Below are 19,133 nucleotides of genomic sequence, written 5' to 3' on the forward strand. Positions count from 1 at the left end.
GTGCTACCACGCCCAGCACCCATCTACCTGCCTTGGAGTCCTGCTGGGCCTCCCTAGGCTCCGCCCAGGGCCTCCAAGGCCCCGCCCCTGGTCCTCTTTCCCCAGGCCCCGCCCCCTGCTCGCTTTCCCCAAGGCCCCGCCCCCTGGTCCTCTTCCCCAGGCCCCGTCCCCTGGTCCTCTTCCTCCCCGACCACGCCCCCTGGTCTCCTTCCCAGGCCCTGCCCCCTGGTCCTTTTTCCCCAGGCCCCGCCCCCTGTCTCCTTCCTAGGCCCCGCCCCCTGGTCTCCTTCCCAGGCCCCGCCCCCTGGTCCTCTTTCCCCAGGCCCCGCCCCCTGGTCCTCTTTCCCCAGGCCCCGCCCCCTGGTCCTCTTTCCCCAGGCCCCGGCCCCTGGTCCTCTTTCCCTAGGCCCCGCCCCCTGGTCTCCTTCCCAGGCCCCGCCCCCTGGTCTCCTTCCCCGGCCCCGCCCCCGCGCCCCGGGCAGGTGCTCGGCGCCCGCCGCGGTCACCTGCACTCTAGGTGAGCCGGCTGCGGCGGCGGTCCCAGCCTCGGCCGCCGTGCATCCATTGCCTCGGCTCCCGCGGACCCGACAGCACGGCCGGGCCCCAGGCCCAGGGCGGCGGCGAGCCCCCGGGGCCAGACCCCGCCTCGCCGCTGCTGCCCGCGGCGCCCCCGGCCCCCGGCGCCGTCCAGGTCCCGGCGCGCGGCGCCATGCCCGAGCTGGTGGTGACGGCGCTGCTGGCGCCCTCGCGCCTCTCGCTGCGGCTGCTGCGCGCCGCGCTCTGGGGCCTGGTGTACGCGGCGGCGCTGGCGGCGGCCGCGGTCTACGGCGGCATGGCGCTCGCGCGCGCGCTGTGCCGGCCCCGCCTCGGCTGCTGCGGCCGCCCCCGGCCCGCCGCGCCCGCCTGCCTGCGGGACCCCGCGCTCGGCCGCCACGGCTTCCTGAGCCTCCGGGTGAGCGCGCGGGCCGACCCGGGGGGGGTGGGGTGGGGGGGGGGCGCGGGGTCGTCCTGCGGGGAGGGTCCGCTCAGGTCGCCTCCCGCCTCCCGCAGAGCTCGGGGCTGCGCCTGCACTACGTCTCCGCCGGCCCCGGCCGCGGGCCGCTCCTGCTCTTTCTGCACGGCTTCCCCGGGAACTGGTACGTGTGGGTGCGCGGGGGCCTGCGGGGGAGAGGCTGAGGGGCCCGGGCTGGGCTGCAGCGGGCGCCGCCATCCTTCCGGGTGGGGAGGTCGGCTGTGCGGATGGGATGGGTGGAGGTGCAACCCCGGGGCCCTGACTCAACCTCCCCTTACGCCCCTCCCGCCGGGCAGGTTCTTCTGGCGCTACCAGCTCCTGGAGTTCCAGAGCCGCTTCCACGTCGTGGCTGTGAACCTGCGCGGTTATGGCCCCTCGGATGCTCCGAAGGACGTGGACTGCTACACCACCGACCTGTTGATGGCCGACATCCAGGATGTCATCCTGGGCCTGGGTGCGAACCTGCCCCAGCCAGGAAAGGCCTTCCCCATTCTGGGCATGCGCGTCTGCTTTTTAGAGCTCCCCCCACCCCTACCAGGCATCCTCCTTACCCCGGTCCCTCTGTCCCCCAGGTTATTCTAAGTGCATCCTGGTAGGCCACGACTGGGGTGCTCTCCTCGCCTGGAATTTCTCCATCTACTTCCCTTCCCTGGTTGAGCGGATGGTCATTGTAAGCGGTGCGCCCATGTCAGTGTACCAAGGTGCGTGGTGGGTGCGGTTTCGTGCCTGGGTCTGTTTGTCCTACGCCACGCACCTGCTCAGGCACCAGGGCCTGAGGGAACAAGCGGCAAACCTGGGTCCCTTGGCGAGTGTCACTCCCCCATCTAAAACCAAAGACAAGAGCCGGGCGTGGTGGTGCACGCTTGTCATCCCAGTACTTGGGAGGCTGAGACAGGAGGATCGGGGTTTATGAACAGCCTCAGCTACTACTTAGTGAGGCCCTCTGCAACTCAGTGAGACCTTATTTCAAAATAAAGAATAAAAAATAGGGCTGGAGGTGTAGCTCAGAGGTAGAACGCCCCTGGGTTCCATCTCCAGTACCGCATAAATAAATAAATAAATATATAAAACCAATGACAAGAGTCAGGCATGGTGGCGCACGCTTGTCATCCCAGTACTTAGGAGGCTGAGACAGGAGGATCGCAGGCTCAGGGCCAGCCTCAGCCACTTAGTGAGGCCCTGTCTCAAAATAAAGAAAAAATAGGGTTGGGGTGTAGCTCAGAGGTAGAATGCCCCTGGGATTCATCCCCAGAATCGCAAAAATAAATAAAAATAAATAAATTTTTTAAAAAAAAGCAATGACAAGCCCAGTACAGTGGCAACACACCTGTAATCCCAGTGCGTGGGAGGCTGAGGCAGGAAGATTGCAAGTTCAAGGATAGCCTCAGTAAGTAATGAGACTCTCATCAAACGAGTAAGACCCTGTTTCCAAATAAAAATTAAAAAATAGGGCTGGGGGTGTGGCTTGGAGGTAGAACGCCCCTGAGTTTCATCCCCAGTACCGCCAAAAAAAAATTATATTTTTGTGTGTGGTACTAAGGATTGAACCCAAGGGCTTCCTTCCTATCCCTACCTCTAGACTGTAAACTCCCTGAGAGCAGGGACTTTTTTCTGTCCCTTTCCCTGCTGGGCTTCCCGGCTCTAGCAGGGCCTGGCAAAGATACTGAAGGTTGCAGGGAAGGCACGCAGGCCTGGGTTGGGGACTCCCAGGAGCTGCAGGGGAAGGCGCCCCCATTCTCTAGCTCTGGTTGCCACCTGGCGAGGAGGGGAGCTGGTGCAGGGGCCAGGCAGGGGCCAGTGTCTTCCCGGTGAGGGGCGGCATTCCTGAGGCCTGTGTGCCTGACCTGCGTGTGTGCAGGGGTGAGGGGCCACCCCAGGCCTGAGCCCCACGATCTCTTCCCCTTCTCCCCTTCCCAGACTATTCCCTTCGCCATATCAGCCAGTTATTCCAATCGAACTACATGTTCCTGTTCCAGCTGCCCTGGCTGCCGGAGAAGTTGTTGTCCATGTCAGACTTCCAGGTACAGCAGACAGAGGGCTCGGGTGCGGGTGGCGGGCTGCCGGGCAGGCTGGACGCTGACACCGAGGCCTGTGCTGTGTGCCCAGATCCTGAAGGACACCCTGGCCCACTATAAGAGGGGCATGTGGAACCTGACCCCCTGCGAGCTGGAGGCCTTCCTCTATGACTTCTCTCAGCCCTGTGGCCTCACGGGGCCCATCAATTACTACCGAAACCTCTTCAGGTGAGGCCCTACCTAGGGAGGAGGCCCGGGAGACAAGCGGGGCCTGGCATGCGGGTGGCCGACCTGCCTGCCTGTCTGTCTTGGCCACAGAAACTTTCCCCTGGAGCCCCAGGAGCTGGCCACCCCCACGCTGCTGCTGTGGGGGGGAAAGGATCCCTACTTCCAGGTGGGGCTGGTGGAGGCCATTCAGAGCCGCTTCGTACCCGGCCGGCTGAACGTTCGCATCCTGCCAGAGGCGGGGCACTGGGCCCCCCACACCAACCCCCAGGAGGTGAACGCGTACATGTGGGCCTTCCTTCAAGACCTGCTGGACTAGCAAGCCCCGCACACCCGCCTGACCAGGCAGGCGCGCAGACACGCGGACCCTGGACGGCACGCCTGCCGTCGGCGCAGTGCACCTGCGCAGTGCACTCTCGGGTTGCACACAGAGGCGTCCTTGGTACCCCGAGGCACACCAGGCCACGCCTTCACGAGGCCTGGGTGTGTGCGGGCAGCTGTGAGGGAGCACGTGGACCCAGGGAAGCAGGCGGGCCTCTCCTTCATGGAGCTACACAGAAGCACTCGGGGTCTTACCCCTCTCTGCCAAAATTCCTGTGTGTCCCCAGCTCCGCCCCATAGCTGCACAAACCGTGAACCCCGACCTTCCTGTCCCTGCCTAAGTCTGGGCCTTCAGCTTCCTCCAATATCCTATCCAATACGGCAGCGTTGGCCACGTGTGGGCTACTTCAGTTTTAATGTGAATTAATAAATGAAATGCAATTTAAAATGCAGTGCCTTGGCCACAGCAGTTGTGGGGGGAAAATATAAAAAATAAAACAAGTTCCATTAGGCAGTGTTGATGACACTATTTTTTGTTTTATTTATTTTTTATTTTTGCTACACTCCCAGACCTATTTTATATTTTTATTTGGAAACAGGGTCTCTTAAGCCAGCGCGGCCGGCTTCGAATCCATGTGATCCTCCTATCCCCGCCTCCCAAGCGCGGGGATTACAAGCGTGTGTCACCACGCCCAGCGTGATGACACTATTCTTGGTTTAAGAGTAGGGTAAGCTGGGTATGGTGGGGCACGCTTGTAATCCCAGCATTTGGGAGGCTGAGACAGAGGATCGCAGTTTGCGACAGCCTCAGCTACTTAGTGAGGTCCTCTGCAACTTAGTGAGACCAGGTTTCAAAATAAAGAATAAAAAACAGGGCAGGGGGTGTAGTTTGGAGGTTGAATGCCCCTGGGTTCCATCCTCACAGCCGCAAAAAAAAAAAAAAAAAAAAAAAGAGTAGGGGAAGCTGGGCAGTCAGGCATGATGGTACATACTTATAATCTCAGTACTTGGGAGGCTGAAAGAGGAGGATCACAGATTTGAGATTTGCGGCCAGCCTCAGCAAGTTTCCTTTTTTATTTATTTATTTATTTATTTATTTATTTATTTATTTGCAGTACTGGGGATGGAACCCAGGGGCATTCTGCCTCCGAGCAACACCCCCTGCCCTATTTTTTATTCTTTATTTTGAAACAGGGTCTCGCTGAGTTGCAAAGGGCCTCACTAAGTAGCTGAGGCTGTCCGCGAACCGCGATCCTCCAGGTCTCAGCCTCCGGAATGCTGGGATGACAAGCGTGCAGCTCTTATCTTTTCTTTTGAAACGAGAGAGCTCTGGCGCAGTCGCTGAGGGCCTGGTTAAATTGAAGAGCCTGGCCGACCTGCGACACTCCTGTCTGGGTCTCTCAGGTACTGGATTACAAATGCACCTCCACGCCCTGCCAGGAGACATGCTTTCAACTCAACATCGGTGCCAAGGACCCGGGGATAGCGCGCCTGGAGCTGGATCTGACAAAGATGTGCTTCCAGCCCGCGAGAGCCGCCTGTGCAGGGGTCGTGGCTTAGCATTTCTGAGAGCACAAGGAAGGTTTAGGGTGGGAAGACAGACGGGGGTGGTTAAACTGCCCTGCCCTGGAATTCAAATGAGAGGCCGAGCTCAGGTAAGACATCGCCGAGGAACCACAGGTGGACGCTGCGGCGAGGGAGAGTAGGAAATGGCCAGATCGAAGGCGATGAGTCTTGGCTCACATGGTGGAAGCCAGTGGCTGCTGAGCAGACCGCCAGGGCTGCGAGGAGCTTGGACTGGGTTCTCAAGGGGGAGCGGCCGGGTTTTCACAGGGGAGCGACATGTTTTGCATTCTGAAGAGCTCCCCGTGGCGGCCGGTGGGGGCGCGGGCTGTCTGCGCCGCGGAGCCTCGACGGAGCACGGAATCCCAGGCTCGGGACCTCCCGAAGGTGGGGAGCAATGCCCGCCTCCCTGGGAGGCGGGAGGAGGGGACCCAGGGACCTCGCAACCTGGGGTGGAGAGTCGGAGCAGGGAGGCCCACGGGCAGGACCAGGACCGCGTCCAGGGGGCGGTGGGTGGGTCTGGGGATGGTTGCCAGGGTGACAGGGGAAGGGTTGATGGTTGACCGGAACGGGTAGCGGTTGTCTGGGTGACTGGAGGGGCCCAGGCAAAGGCGGACAGGAGGCCTCGGACAGTTGCCCGGGCGACCCCGTCCGTCCGCTGACGGTTGCCAGGGTAACCAAAAGGCGCGGTCTTCAGCCTCTGCGATGGCGGGCTGGAGGGAGGAGGGGGTCTTCTAAAGGAAGCGATGATTGGGCAGACTAATGGAAAATGAGCCTATAGAAACCTGCGACTCGGTCCAGGCCGGCCTCCCCCAGCCCGAGCCAATCAGAGTGCGCTTTTCTTCCGGCAGCGGGGCTAAGAGTGAGCATCACTTGGGCGGGAGCAGGGACCTCGAAGGCTCTAGTGGGGCTGCACCCGGGCTGGGTCTCCTCCCAAGTGGGGACTCCAGTGCTCTCTCTTCTTAAATCCTTGCCTCAGCCGAGCCTGGTGCTGCACGCCTGTAATCCCAGTACTTGGGAGGCCGAGACAGGAGGATCACAGGTTTGAGGCCTACTCCAGCAGTTTTAGCGAGAGCCTCGGCAACTTAACAAGAACCTGTTTCAAAATAAAAATAAAAAACAAGAGCCGGGCGTGGTGGCGCACGCTTGTAATCCCAGCATTCGGGAGGCTGAGAACGGAGGATCGCGATGTTCGCGGCCAGCCTCAGCTACTTAACGAGGCCCTTTGCAACTCAGTGAGACTCTGTTTCAAAATTAAAAGGACTCAAAAATAGGGCTGGGGTGTAGCCCCCTGGGTTCCATCCCCTGGGTTCCTTAACCGCAATAATAAATAAATAAATAATAAAAAATAAAATAGCGCCGGAGGAGGTGTAGCTCGGAACTGAAGTCCCTGCCTCGGCACTTTCTGGTTCATTCTTTCCTCTTTACTCCTCCCTTTGGTGGTATGAGTGCTGAGCCCAGGGACAGTCTACCTCCGAGCTATACTCCGAGTGCTTTTTACTTTTGATTTTTTTTTTTTTTTTTTTTTTTTTTTTTTTTTTTGGTGGTACTGGGGTTCCTGGAAGCCCTTCTACCTCCGGGCTACACTCCCAGACCTATTTTTACATTTTTATTTGGAAACAGGGTCTCCTAAGCCAGCGAGCGCGGCTGGCTTCGAACCTGCGGGATCCTCCTGTCTCTGCTTCCCAAGCGTGGGGATTACAAGCGTGCGCCACCACGCCCGGCTGGTTCTTTAATTTCTTCACCCATTCCTGCTCACCTGCCCCACCGGCTCTACTTCAAGGACCCCACCCCATCTGCACTAGAGGAGGGGCAGAGGAGACAGCCGAAGGAGACTCTGGCTACGAGCTGTGTAGAGGCCCCAGTGGAACTAGGAACTGAGGCTGCCGGGCAGTGACCTGCAGGGAGGGAGGGCAGACTGCCCGGGAGATGTCTCGGAGCTGAACCGTGCTCTGACCTGCGCGGGCCTCCAGAGCCTGGGAGGAAGGTTTGGGAGACGTGGGATTGTAAAGGGCTTCCGATGTCAGCAAGGGAGGCTCGGGGACAGATCTTTGTGTCTGGGATATGACTTTGGGGATAGGACCAGAGGGGACCGACTGATCAATGCTGGGCAGGCCTGGAGGGAGGATGGGCAGGTCCAGGCAGTAGAACATGAGCGCTACGGCCTAGGAGCTGGGGAAGGAGAGGACACACCAGGAACCCAGAGCAAGCTTGGGTGGAGTTCAGTCTAAGGGGTCTGGACCTTAGGAGTCAGGGATCTAGAAACAGCCTACTGCTGAGGGCTAAGGCCCAGTGTGCTATCCTAGTATAGTAAGGGGGGGACTGAGGCTGGAGCGAGAGTACTCTCCTCAGAACACAGACTAAAACTGCTTGCAATCCCAGCATTTAGGAGGCTGAGTCAGGAGGATCGTGGTTTAAGGACAGCCTCAGCTACTTGGAGAGGCCCTCTACAACTCAGTGAGACCCTGTTTCAAAATAAAGAATAAAAAATAGGGCTGGGGGTAGAATGCCCCTGGGTTCCATCCCCAGTACCACACACACACACACACACACACACACACACACACACACACACACGACTGAAGATGAAGGCTTGGGGCAAGTGGGTGCCCTCGTGGTAGAGGAGGAAAACACCCAGGAGGAACAGCATAATCGGCAGTTTCTTTTTCTTTTTTGTGTGGTACTAGGAATTGAAATTAGGAGCCTTCTACCTCTAACGAAACCTCCCAGCCCTATTTTATTTTTATATTGAAACAGGGGCTCACCAGGTTGTTAGGGTCTCACTACTTGCTGAGACTGTCCTCAAACCTGTGATTCTCCTGTCTCGGCCTCCCAAGCACTGGAATCACAGGCGTGCTCCACCACACTGGGCTGTCACCTGCAGTTTCAAAAGTTGTTCAGGAGCTGGGCATGGTAGCTCATGCTTGTAAATCCCCGCGCTTGGGAGGCTGAGACAGGAGGATCGCGCAGGTTCGAAGCCAGCCTCAGCTACTTAGTGAGGCTCTCAGCAACTTAGTGAGACCCTGTTTCCAAATAAAATATAAAAATGGTCTGGGAGTATAGCCTGGAGGTAGAAAGCCTCTGGGTTCCACCCCCAGTACCACCAAAAAAAAAAAAATGAGGGCTGGTGTGTAGCTCGGAGGTAGAATGCCCCTGGGTTCCATCCCCAGTACTGCAAAAAGAGTCAGCCAGGCCTACAATTTCAGTACTTGGAAAGCTGAGACAGGAGGATTGCAAGTTGGAGGCTAGCCTCAGTCATGTAAGAGATTCTGGGCAATCTATCAAGATAGATTTCAAAATAAAAAACAATCCAGGTCTGGTGGTGCACACCTATAATCCCAGTACTTGGGAGTCTGAAGCAGGAGGATCAAAGGTTCTAGGCCTCAACATATTAGCAAGTCCCTCATCAATTTTTCAAGACCCTGTTTCAAAATAAAAATAAAGCTGGGTGTGGCGACACACACCTGTAATCCCAGCACTTGGGAAGCTGAGGCAGGAGGGTTGCAGGTTTGAGGCCAGCCCCAGCAACTTAGACCCCAGTTCAACATAAAAAATGATGAAGACTGGGGGTGTAGCTCAGAGGTAGACAGCTTCTGGCTTCAATCTCCAGTACAGTGAGAGAGAGAGAGAGAGAGAGAGAGAGAGAGAGAGAGAGAGAGAGAGGAAGAGAAGGGAAGAGAAGGGAAGGGAAGGGAAGAAAGAAGAAGAGGAGGGAGAGAGGGGAGACAGAGAGACAGAGAGAGAAGACCTTCTCCCTACTTCCTTTTCTTTCCCATGAGCTCTCACATCTACTCCCTGGGAAAGACTGGCCAGGGCCTCTCTCTGACCTAGCCCTGATCTGGACCGGCGGCCCGCGTCTGCATCCCACGGGACATCTGGTGGGGGATGGGAGGAGACTGGTTCTGAGCACAGTCAGGTCCAGCTCCTGATTCACTCATTCAACTGACAGTTACGAGGGCTGAAGGTATAGTTCACAGTCCAGTGCTCACCTAGCATGCCTGAGGTCCTGGCTTCTGTCTCCATTACTACAAAAAAAAAAAAAAAAAAAAGAAAGAAAGAAAGAAAGAAAAAGAAATGGGCCTGGTGTTGGCGCACACCTGTAATCCTGGTACTTGGGAGACTGAAACAGGAGGATTGCAGGTTCAAGGACAGCCTCAGAAAGTAGTGAGATTCTCAGCAACCTAGCAAGATCCTATTTCAAAATAAAAATAAAACATTAAGCCGGGCGTGGTGGCGCACGCTTTTAATCCCAGCATTTGGGAGGCTGAGACAGGAGGATCGCGGTTCGTGGACAGCCTCAGCTATTTAGTGAGGCTCTTTACAACTCAGTGAGACCCTGTTTCGAAATAAATAATAAAAAATAGGGCTAGGGGTACAGCTCAAAGATAGAATGAATGCCCCTGGGTTCCATCCCTAGTACCACAAAAATAAATAAATGAATAAATAAATTAAGTAAGGGTAGAAAGCCCCTTGGTGGTAGAATGCCCCTGGGTTCACTCTCTAGTACCAGAAGAGAGGGAAGGGGAGGGAGGCTGGAATTTAGCACAGAGGGAGAATGGTCTTAGGTTTTATCCCTGGAATCATAAGAAAAAGAAAAAAAAATGGCTCAGGGGTGCCAAGGCGGTGGTATACGGCAGTCCTGACTAGGTCTCACAGCCGCGGGGTCCAGCCCTGAGGCGGGCATCCCGCAGCCCAGGCTTCTGCGCGGGGGCCAGCCTGCTTCCCAGAGGAGAGGCCCAGGGCACATTCTCAGGTTCCCGGTCAGTGTGCCGGCAGCTGCGTCTTGGCCTGGCCCCAGGTCCCGCGTCCCCGGGGACTGAGCTCACGGAGGAGAAATGCAGTCCCTAGCCAAGGCCGCCAGCGGAGCAGGGGAGGGGGCTCCAGCCCATCCTGCCACACGGGGGACTGCGGAGCCGTGGGAACGGCTCCTCTGCCTGGCTGTCCCCGGGGATCTCCACATCCCGGGCGCCCCTGGAGGCCCGCGAGGCCTGGGGACCTGGAGCCATGCGAGACCCTGTCTCTCACCAAATGGGGCCTTTGCGGCTGCAACTTTCTTTCTCCTCTCCCTCTCCCCTGCACTCCACCTCCAGCAGGCCAGGGGCCTCCGTGTGGGCCGTCACCCTCTCGGGACATCTGCCTGGATCCAGGCTCCTTAGTTGCTCCTGTGACAGGGAGCTCAGTGCCTCCTGCGGCATCCGTTCTGGGGAAAAGTCCCCTCTCGATGGCCTTCACTGGGGGTTCTACCTTAGCCCCTGTGGCCACCCATCTTTCTCCAGATCCTGTAATCCCCAGAAAAGCACCAAAGAGAAGGGTGCCTGTCACCCGCGGCCAGGCATCCAGCTCCTCCAGTCACACCCTCGGTGGCCAAACCCCAGTAGGTCACTCACTCTGCACCCGTCCATGCTGGGGGAAACGGGACCCCCCTCCTGATCGGACTCCTAAGAAGCCCCGGTTTCCCGGGGTGGAGGTAACAGCAGGATACATACACCTTGCGAACTGGACTGAGCCAAAGAGAAGGGTCCTGGGGGAGAGGTTGGGGGGCTGGGGGTTCCTGGAGGAGGAGTCTTGAAGAGTAAATAGGGGTCACCAGGTACAACAGGGAGGGGCATGAGCCGGGCGTGGTGGCGCACACTTGTGATCTCAGCATCTGGGAGGCTGAGACCGGAGGATCGTGGTTCTCAGGCAGCCTCAGTTACTTAGTGAGGCCTTCTGCAACTCAGTGAGACCCTGTTTCAGAATAAAGAATAAAAAATAGGGCTGGGGTTGTCGCTCACAGGTAGAATGCCCCTGGGTTCCATCCCCAGTACCGCAAAATAAATATTAAATAAATAAATAAATAAAGGGGTGGGAGGGGGGAAGAGGGAAATTCTCTGATGCACATGATGTACTTCACATCATGTCAACACATGATCAACACATGTCAAACACATCAAAGTCAATCACTAAGCCAAACATGAGAAGGAGGGAGAGGGCGGGAGAGGGCGGGAATGGGGTGGGAATGGGGTGGGAATGGGGTGGGAATGGGGCGGGAATGGGGTAAGGGCTGATTGGGTGATCTGTGCATCACCATCTTGTATTCCATTAGGATATATGACTACAATACACCAATAAAAATTTTAAAAATAAGCCGGGCGTGGTGGCGCACGCTTGTGATCCCCGCACTTGGGAGGCTGAGACAGGAGGATCCCACAGGTTCAAAGCCAGCCTCGGCTACTTAGTGAGGCTCTCAGCAACTTAGTGAGACCCTGTTTCCAAATAAAATATAAAATAGGGCTGGGAGTATAGCCCAGAGGTAGAAAGCACCTGGGTTCCACCCCCAGTACCACACACACACACACACACACACACACACACACACACACAAAATAAAAAATAGAAAATAAATAAAAATAAAAATCAGGTTTGGGTTGTGGCTCAGAGGTAGAACACCCCTGGGTTCAATCCCTAGTGCCACTACACACGCACACGCGCACACGCACGCACACACACACACACACACAAGAGAGAGAGAGAGAGAGAGAGAGAGAGAGAGAGAGAGAGAGAGAGAGAGGAGAGAGGAGAGAGAACACATTTGCTGTGGGTTCGTGCTCATGGAGGAAGTCCCACGTCCTTCAGCTCCTGGCAGAGGAAGGAAGGCCCTGGGGAGGCCATGAACGCAGCCGCAGGCCAAGCAAAGAGAAGACGGGTGGCTCTCAGGGGGCTGGGAGGCTCAGACGTGCCCCGATGCCAGCCTGGAGGGGCTTGGAATCCTCCTCGGTGCAGGGCACAGGAGGCCTTGAGCTGTGCCTGCCCCAGGCCATTCGACTCAGCAAACTTGCAGTGACTCAGTGAGAGCCATTACGCAAGGGGCTTCTTGCCTTTTTCTGGGCCCAGCCTTTACCGGGTTCTCCACCCCATCCCTGCGCTGGCTGGCGGGGAGCCACTCAGACCCAGGTTCAAACCTTAGCTCCAGGGCTGCGGGTGGAGCTCAGGGGTAGAGCGCTTACTTAACAAGTACAAAGCCCTTGCTCCATCCCCAGCTCCAAAGGAAGACAAACAGCTCTGCTCTTCTCAAAACCTCTAGCAAGCCGGCCATGGTGGCGCATGCTTGTGATCCCCGCACTTGGGAGGCTGAGACAGGAGGATCGCACGGGTTCGAAGCCAGCCTCAGCTACTTAGTGAGGCTCTCAGCAACTTAGTGAGACCCTGTTTCCAAATAAAGTATAAAAATAGGTCTGGGAGTGTAGCCCGGAGGTAGAAAAGCCCCTGGGTTCCACCCCCAGTACCACAACAAAACAAAACAAAACCAAAAAAACCCTCTAGCAAATCACTACTTTTTTTTTTTTTTTGACTGAATGAACCCAACCCAGGATTGTTTTACTTATAATCTACACTCCCAGCCCCATGGGGATGGAACCCAGGAGCATTCTACCGCTGAGCTACACCCCCAGCCCTATTTTTTATTATTTTATTTCTGAAAACAGGGTCTCACTGAGTTGCAAAGGGCCTCATTAACTAGCTGAGGCTGCCTGCGAACCGTGATCCTCCTGTCTCAGCCTCCCAAATGCTGGGATCGCAAGCGTGCGCCGCCACGCTATCTTTTTATTTTGAAACAGGATCTTGCCAACTTGCTGAGTTTGGCCTTGAACCTGCGAGCATCCTGTCTCAGACACTTTGTGTGGCTGTAGCTTGGAGATAGCTTGTCCCTGGGTTCAATCCCCAGTATAAACAAAACGATACGATACAAAACTTGGCCAACTGCGTTCTAGCCGAGTCAGCAGAGTGGACATCGCCAGTGCTGGGAACTGACGTCAGGTGTCTCCAATACCATGCGCTGGGGAGGACCCACTACCACTTCCCGGGTTTCTGCCCAAGACACACACCCTGAACTTTGTCTAGAGGAACCGCAGGCCGGTCAGCAGAGGAGCAGCCTTCGAAACAACTGACCCCACCTTTCCAAACAATGTCAAAATCATGCAGAAGAAAGGGAGAGGAGCTAATTCAGAGAGGGAGACCAGGAGACAAGATGACTGGGGAGACGTACCACGTGGCCTGAGATAGCTCGTGGGTCAGCAAAAGTCATGCGATAAATATTATTATGGGCAACCAGTGAAAAATTTTTAATTTATTTATTTATTTTGTGGTACTGGGGGTGGGACCCAGGGGCTTTTCTACCTCCGGGCTATACTCCCAGACCTATTTTAATATTTTATTTGGAAACAGGTTCTCACTAAGTTGCTGGGAGCCTCACTCAATAGCTGAGGCTGACTTCGAACCTGCTCGATCCTCCTGTCTCAGCCTCCCAAGTGCTGGGATTACAAGCGTGCGCCACCACGCCCGGCTTTTTTTTTTTTTTTTTAAATATTGGGGATTGAACCTAGGGGCTTTCTATCACTGAGCTACACCCCAATTCTATTTTATTATTATTTTATTTTGAAACAGGGTCTAAGTTTTGGAGGGCCTCATTATGTTGCTAAGGCTGGCTGCAAACCTGTAATTCTCCTGTCTCAGCCTCCCAAGTACTGAAATTACAAGTGTGCTCCACCATGTCCAGCTTATTTATTTATTTTTAATTTTTGTGATACTGGGGATTGAACCCAGGGATATTCTACCTCCAAGATATACCGCAGCCCCATTTATTTATTTATATTAGGAAACAGGGTCTTGTTGGGTTGCTGACATCTTCACTAAGTAGCTGAGGCTGGCTTCAAACTTACAATCCTCCCGTTTCAGCCTCTAAAGTACTAGGATTATAGGCATAAGCTACTATATCCAGCTTTTTTTTTTTTTCGGTATTGGGAATGGAACCCAGGGGCATTCTCCCTCTGAGCTACACCCCCAGCCCTATTTTTTATTCTTTATTTTGAAACAGGGTCTCACTAAGTTGCAAAGGGCCTCACTAAGTAGTAGCTGAGGCTGGCCACGAACCGCGATCCTCCTGCCTCAGCCTCCTGAATGCTGGGATAACAGGTGTGCACCACCACGCCTGGCTTGGGACCTCTTAAGGTTTTAGTTCTCACACCAGAGACAGAGGGACTGCAGTAAACCTCTGCAGGAGACTAACTTTGGAAGCTGCAGTTAATTACAGTGAGCAGAGCTGGGCGTGGTGGCCCAGGCCTGCAATCCATCCCAGTACTTGGACGCTGAGACAGGAGAATCACAGGTTCACGGGAAACCTCAGCTACTCAGTGCGGCCCTCTGCAACTTCGTGAGACCCTGTTTTGAGATAATGAATAGAAAATAGGGCTGGGGGTGTAGCTCAGAGGTAGAATGCCCCAGGGTTCAATCCCCAGTGCCACACACACTAAATGATAATAATAATAATAATAATAATAATATAATAATAATAATAATAATAATAATCTTGTTATCCCAGCATTTGAGAGGCTGAGACAGGAGGCTCGCTGTTCAAGGACAGCCTCAGCTACTTAACGAGGCCCTCTGCACTCAGTGAGACCCTGTTTCCAAATATAGAATAAAAGAATAGGGCTGGGGGTGTAGCTTGGAGGTAGATGTCCCCGGTTCCATCCCCAGTGCCGCAAAAACAACAAAAAAAAGTTATTATTACAGTGAGCAGGACCGTAGGCCAAGCTGCGTGGAGGTCGCAGGGTAGGGGCAGGGGCGGACCTCTGAGATTCACACAAGCTAGCGAGGAGGAAGGGGCTGGGAGAGGGGTGCACGCGGGCGGGCCTCCCAGGGTGCCCAGGTTAGAGGCTTGGGTGCTGCCCAGGCTCTCGGCCTGGCTGGGCTGGAGTCTGAGGCTGGCCGGGGTCTGGGTTCCCGCGCCTCTCAGGACCTCAGGCGGGGGTCTCTGGGTGTCCCGGCCCCGGGCGTGCAGCAGCCTGGGCGTGGGCCCGCACCTCTCCGCGTGGCGGCCGCGGCCGTGGGACGAGGGTGGACGCGGGTGGGCGGGGGTGGACGGGGGTGGACGCGGGTGGACGGGGGTGGACGGGGTGGGCGGGGGTGGGCGGGGGTGGACGGGGGTGGACGGGGTGGACGGGGGTGGGCGGGGCTGGACGCGGGTGGGCGGGGGTGGACGGGGTGGACGGGGGTGGGCGGGGCTGGACGCGGGAGGGCGGGGGTGGACGGGGGTGGACGCGGGTGGGCGGGGGTGGGCGGGGGTGGACGGGGGTGGACGCGGTGGACGCGGGTGGACGGGGGTGGACGCGGGTGGACGCGGTGGATGCGGGTGGACGGGGTGGACGAGGGTGGACGGGGGTGGGCGGGGGTGGCGGGGGTGGGCGGGGGTGGACGGGGTGGACGAGGGTGGACGGGGTGGACGGGGTGGACGAGAGTGGACGGGGTGGGCGGGGGTGGACGGGGTGGACGAGGGTGGGCGAGGGTGGACGAGGGTGGACGAGGGTGGGCGGGGGTGGGCGGGGGTGGGCGGGGGTGGACGCGGGTGGGCGGGGTGGGCGGGGCGCCGAGGTCCGGCCCCGGGGCGGGGCGAGGCGGCGAGGGCTGGGGGCGGGGCGGCGGCCCGGCCTCACTTCGGCGAAGTTGGCGGCGCGGAGGCTGGCCCGGGACGCGCCCGGAGCCCAGGGCCGGAGGGAGGAGGGAGGAGGGAGGGTCGCGGCCGGCCGCCATGGGGCCGGGGGCCCGGGGCCGCCGCCGCCGCCCGATGTCCCTGCCGCCGCCAGCTCCGGCCGTGCGGGCGCTGCCGCTCCTGCTGCTGCTAGCGGGGCCGGGGGCTGCAGGTGAGGGGCCGGGGGCCTGGCGGGCGGGCGGGCGGGGGAGGGTAGGAACCCCACCTGGGGTTGGGGTCTCGGGAGTCGGAGCGGAGCGGGCAGAGAGAGGTGCAGGAGCTGAGGACTGTGTGCTAGTCTTGGGGGGGGCGCAGGGGCTCAAAATGGGGGTCGGGGTGCCCGAGGCCTGAGAAGAGACCCTGGAGCGATCCAGGCTGCAGAGGAGCGGACCCCAGAGCCTGGGGGCTCGGGGTGCGGCCCTGGGACTGGGGGGGCACTAAAGCCGGGCTCGCCCCTCGCCCCCCGGGCCGGAGCCTCGGGAAAGTTACCACCGGGGCCCACGCACCCCCCAGCCAGGGGACCCTCGCACAAAAGCCCCCCTCCCCGACACCCGGGCGGGCCGGGCGGGGGGCGGGAGGGGGCGCGAAGTTCTGGGAGTTCTGAACTCGGAGAAACTTCCCAGGCCGGAGAGCCGCAAGACCCGGAGCCGGAGCCGGAGCCGGAGCCGCCGCGCGCCCGCGCCCCCTCCCCCAGCGCCCGGCGGGACCCGCAGCCCCGGACCCGCCTCCGAGCGGGAGGGCCGGCGCGGGCCCACGTGCTCCCGCCGGCCGCGGCCCCCTCCCCGGCCGGCCCCGGCCTCCTCCCGCGCTCTCCCCTCCCCCGCCCGGGACAATGGCTGCGCCGTCTAGACACCCCCTCCCCCCGGCCGGCCTCGCGCTTTCTTTGCCAGACAAAGCGGGACCCGCGGCGGGGCCGGGCGGGGGCTGCGGGGCGCCCCATCGCCCGCCCCGGGGGGTCTGGCCGGCGGGGGAGGGGCGCCCGGCCAGCCGGGCAGGGCCGGGCAGCAGCGGCCGCCCCCGCGGGCCGCCGCACACTGGCTGTCACCGCCGGCAGGCGGGCCCCCAGGCCCTGGGTCGCGCCCCCCGCCCGGACCGCGCAGCCCTGGCGCAGAGCGGGGCACCCGCGCTCGCCCGCCTCCAGGCGGGATGGAGGATGCGCCCGCAGCAGGTGCGCAGACAGTACAGCCACCCTGACGCCGACACCCATGCACACGCGGCTGGACACGCTCGGCCGGTCTGAATAGCACACATCTGTACACTGCTGCCTGGGTGTGTCGTTCACACGCACGCACGCCGACATACACATGCAGATTCAGACTTAGCTGCAGCAGCAGGGCTCCGGGGGACAGCCTCAAGGCCCCACAGCTATAGGTTGATGCACCAGCTCAGGATCCGTGTGTGTGCATGCATGCACGTACACGCGCGTGCACACATGTACACACGTGGCTCGTGCAGCCCGCAGCCCAGCGGGGTGGGAGCTTGGGGAGGGAACGCTGGCGTGGCATGGCCCGTGGTGCGCCCTGCCCGGTGACAGCGTCCCATCGGCGTGGCCCACGAGGAAGGGAACCTTTGCCACTTGGGGCCATCCGATAGTCCATTCATTCTGTTAGCCTGTCTGCTGTCTGTTCTGCCTCTACCTGCTTCTAGAGTCTTCTTTTACACCTGTTTCTCTCCAGCTCTCTCTTATACACACACAGACACACACACACACACACACACACACACGCACACACACGATCTGCCCTTGTACACACAAAATTCCACACTAGCTCAGACCTGGCCACACCCTGGCCCCAGCGGCAGGCAGGACAGTTAGACGGTGTCACACCCAAGAAGGACACAGCCCTCTGGCAGGGCTGGGGCTCCTCTGTCCTTCGGGCGCACACCCATCCAGCTCCCCATTTCACCTCACTCCTCCTGGGCACCCCCCTCGGCCCCTCCTTCAAGAGCCAGCACAGAGGGCTGCAGCTGGACGAGGCCCACCTTCAGAGGAGGGAGGACGCAGAGACCCCGACAGCCTGCCCGCGTTACCCCAAGACCTCCCCTTAATGTCAGCGCCTCACTTCCTGACTCCACACCCCCGATTCTGCACGTCTCCGCCCTGGTGGCTTCCTGAGCCCCCACATCTGGCACAGCCAGCCCCCCACCCCCGCCCCGGTTCCCAGGGCTCAAGCTGGCAGGGACAGCTGCAGCCCCAACAGCTGGGACGAGGCGTGGGAACCGCAGATAGGGGGCCTCTCTGCACCCACCGAGACACCCCAGCCCAGCACAGCTGTTGAGGGAGGGGCTCTCGTTGGGGTGCCCGGCTGACCCCCACCTTCCTCTGCCCCACACAGCGCCCCCTTGCCTGGACGGAAGCCCGTGTGCAAATGGAGGTCGTTGCGCCCAGCTACCCTCTCGGGAGGCTGCCTGCCTGTAAGTGCCCCCTCAGAGCCGCCAGAGGGCCCGCGTGGGGAGGGGGCGTCCTCCCCTCTCCCTGTGCTCACCCCCCTTTCTCCACAGGCTGGCTGGGGTGGCCTCTAGTGTTTCCCTGTTGGGAATTGAGTGGGCTTCCAGAGATCAGGGGTTCTGGAGTCAGCCAGGCCTGGGTTCAAAATCCCACCTTACGCTATTGACTGGCATGGAACTAAACCTTTTGAGTCTCAGTGTTCTGGTCTGGGAAATGGGCCCAGTAAACCCAACTGCATGGGGCTCTTGGTCTCTTCAGGTCACATTTTTTCTATTAACAAACTTTTCAGGGGGTGGTGACATCATTCACACTCCTGTGTCTTAAGATGTCACAGTGAGAGCCAGGTGTGGCGGAACCCTCCTGTCATCCCAGGACTTAGCAGGCTGAGACAGGAGGATCACAGGTTCAAGGCCAGCCTCAGAAACTTCATGAGACCCTTAGCAACTTAGTAAGACCTTGTTTCAAAATAAAATAAAATAAATAAAATAGAGCCCGGCGTGGTGGCGCACGCTTGTAATCCCCGCGCTTGGGAGGCTGAGACAGGATGATCGTGCAGGTTCGAAGCCAGCCTCAGCTACTGAGTGAGGCTCTCAGCAACTTAGTGAGACCCTGTTTCCAAATAAAATATAAAATGGGTCTGGGAGTATAGCCCGGAGGTGGAAAGCCTCTGGGTTCCACTCCCAGTACCACCAAAAAAAAAAAAATAATAATAATAATAAAACAAAATAGGGCTGGGGTGTAGCTTGGAGGTTCCTCTGGGTTCAGTCCCCACTACTGAAAAAATAAAAACAAATTTTATTTTATTATTATTATTATTAATTATTATTTTGGTGGTACTGGGGTTCCTGGTAGCCCTTCTACCTCCGGGCTACACTCCCAGACCTAATATATATATATATATATATATATATATATATATATATATATATATATATATATTTTTTTTTTTTTTTTTTTTTTTTTTTTTGAAACAGGGTCTCTTAAGCCAGCGAGACTAGCTCCATACCAGCGTGATCCTCCTGTCTCCACCTCCCAAGCGCGGGG

General features: G+C 58.2%; 2 protein-coding genes across 2 annotated transcripts in view; both read left to right on the forward strand.

Annotated features, from left to right (window-relative positions):
- Positions 1–709: 709 nt before the first annotated feature.
- EPHX3 (epoxide hydrolase 3) lies at positions 710–3,571 on the forward strand (the record flags this gene model as incomplete). Its single annotated transcript, XM_080715708.1, has 7 exons — positions 710–952; positions 1,051–1,136; positions 1,309–1,466; positions 1,585–1,713; positions 2,930–3,033; positions 3,119–3,255; positions 3,346–3,571. The coding sequence occupies 7 exons, from the start codon at positions 710–712 to the stop codon at positions 3,569–3,571; spliced, it is 1,083 nt and encodes a 360-aa protein (XP_080571834.1).
- A 12,129-nt stretch (positions 3,572–15,700) lies between these two features.
- The window catches only part of NOTCH3 (notch receptor 3), a gene marked incomplete at both ends in the record, with an annotated part of 48,047 nt that continues 44,614 nt past the window's right edge, over positions 15,701–19,133 (forward strand). The window contains 2 exons of the mRNA XM_080715704.1: positions 15,701–15,812; positions 17,977–18,055. Coding sequence (XP_080571830.1) covers positions 15,701–15,812; positions 17,977–18,055 — 191 coding nt within the window. The remainder of the gene's footprint in view (positions 15,813–17,976; positions 18,056–19,133) is intronic.

Source organism: Muscardinus avellanarius (genome assembly GCF_963383645.1).
Source record: "Muscardinus avellanarius genome assembly, chromosome: 18".
NCBI classification, from domain to species: Eukaryota; Metazoa; Chordata; class Mammalia; order Rodentia; family Gliridae; genus Muscardinus; species Muscardinus avellanarius.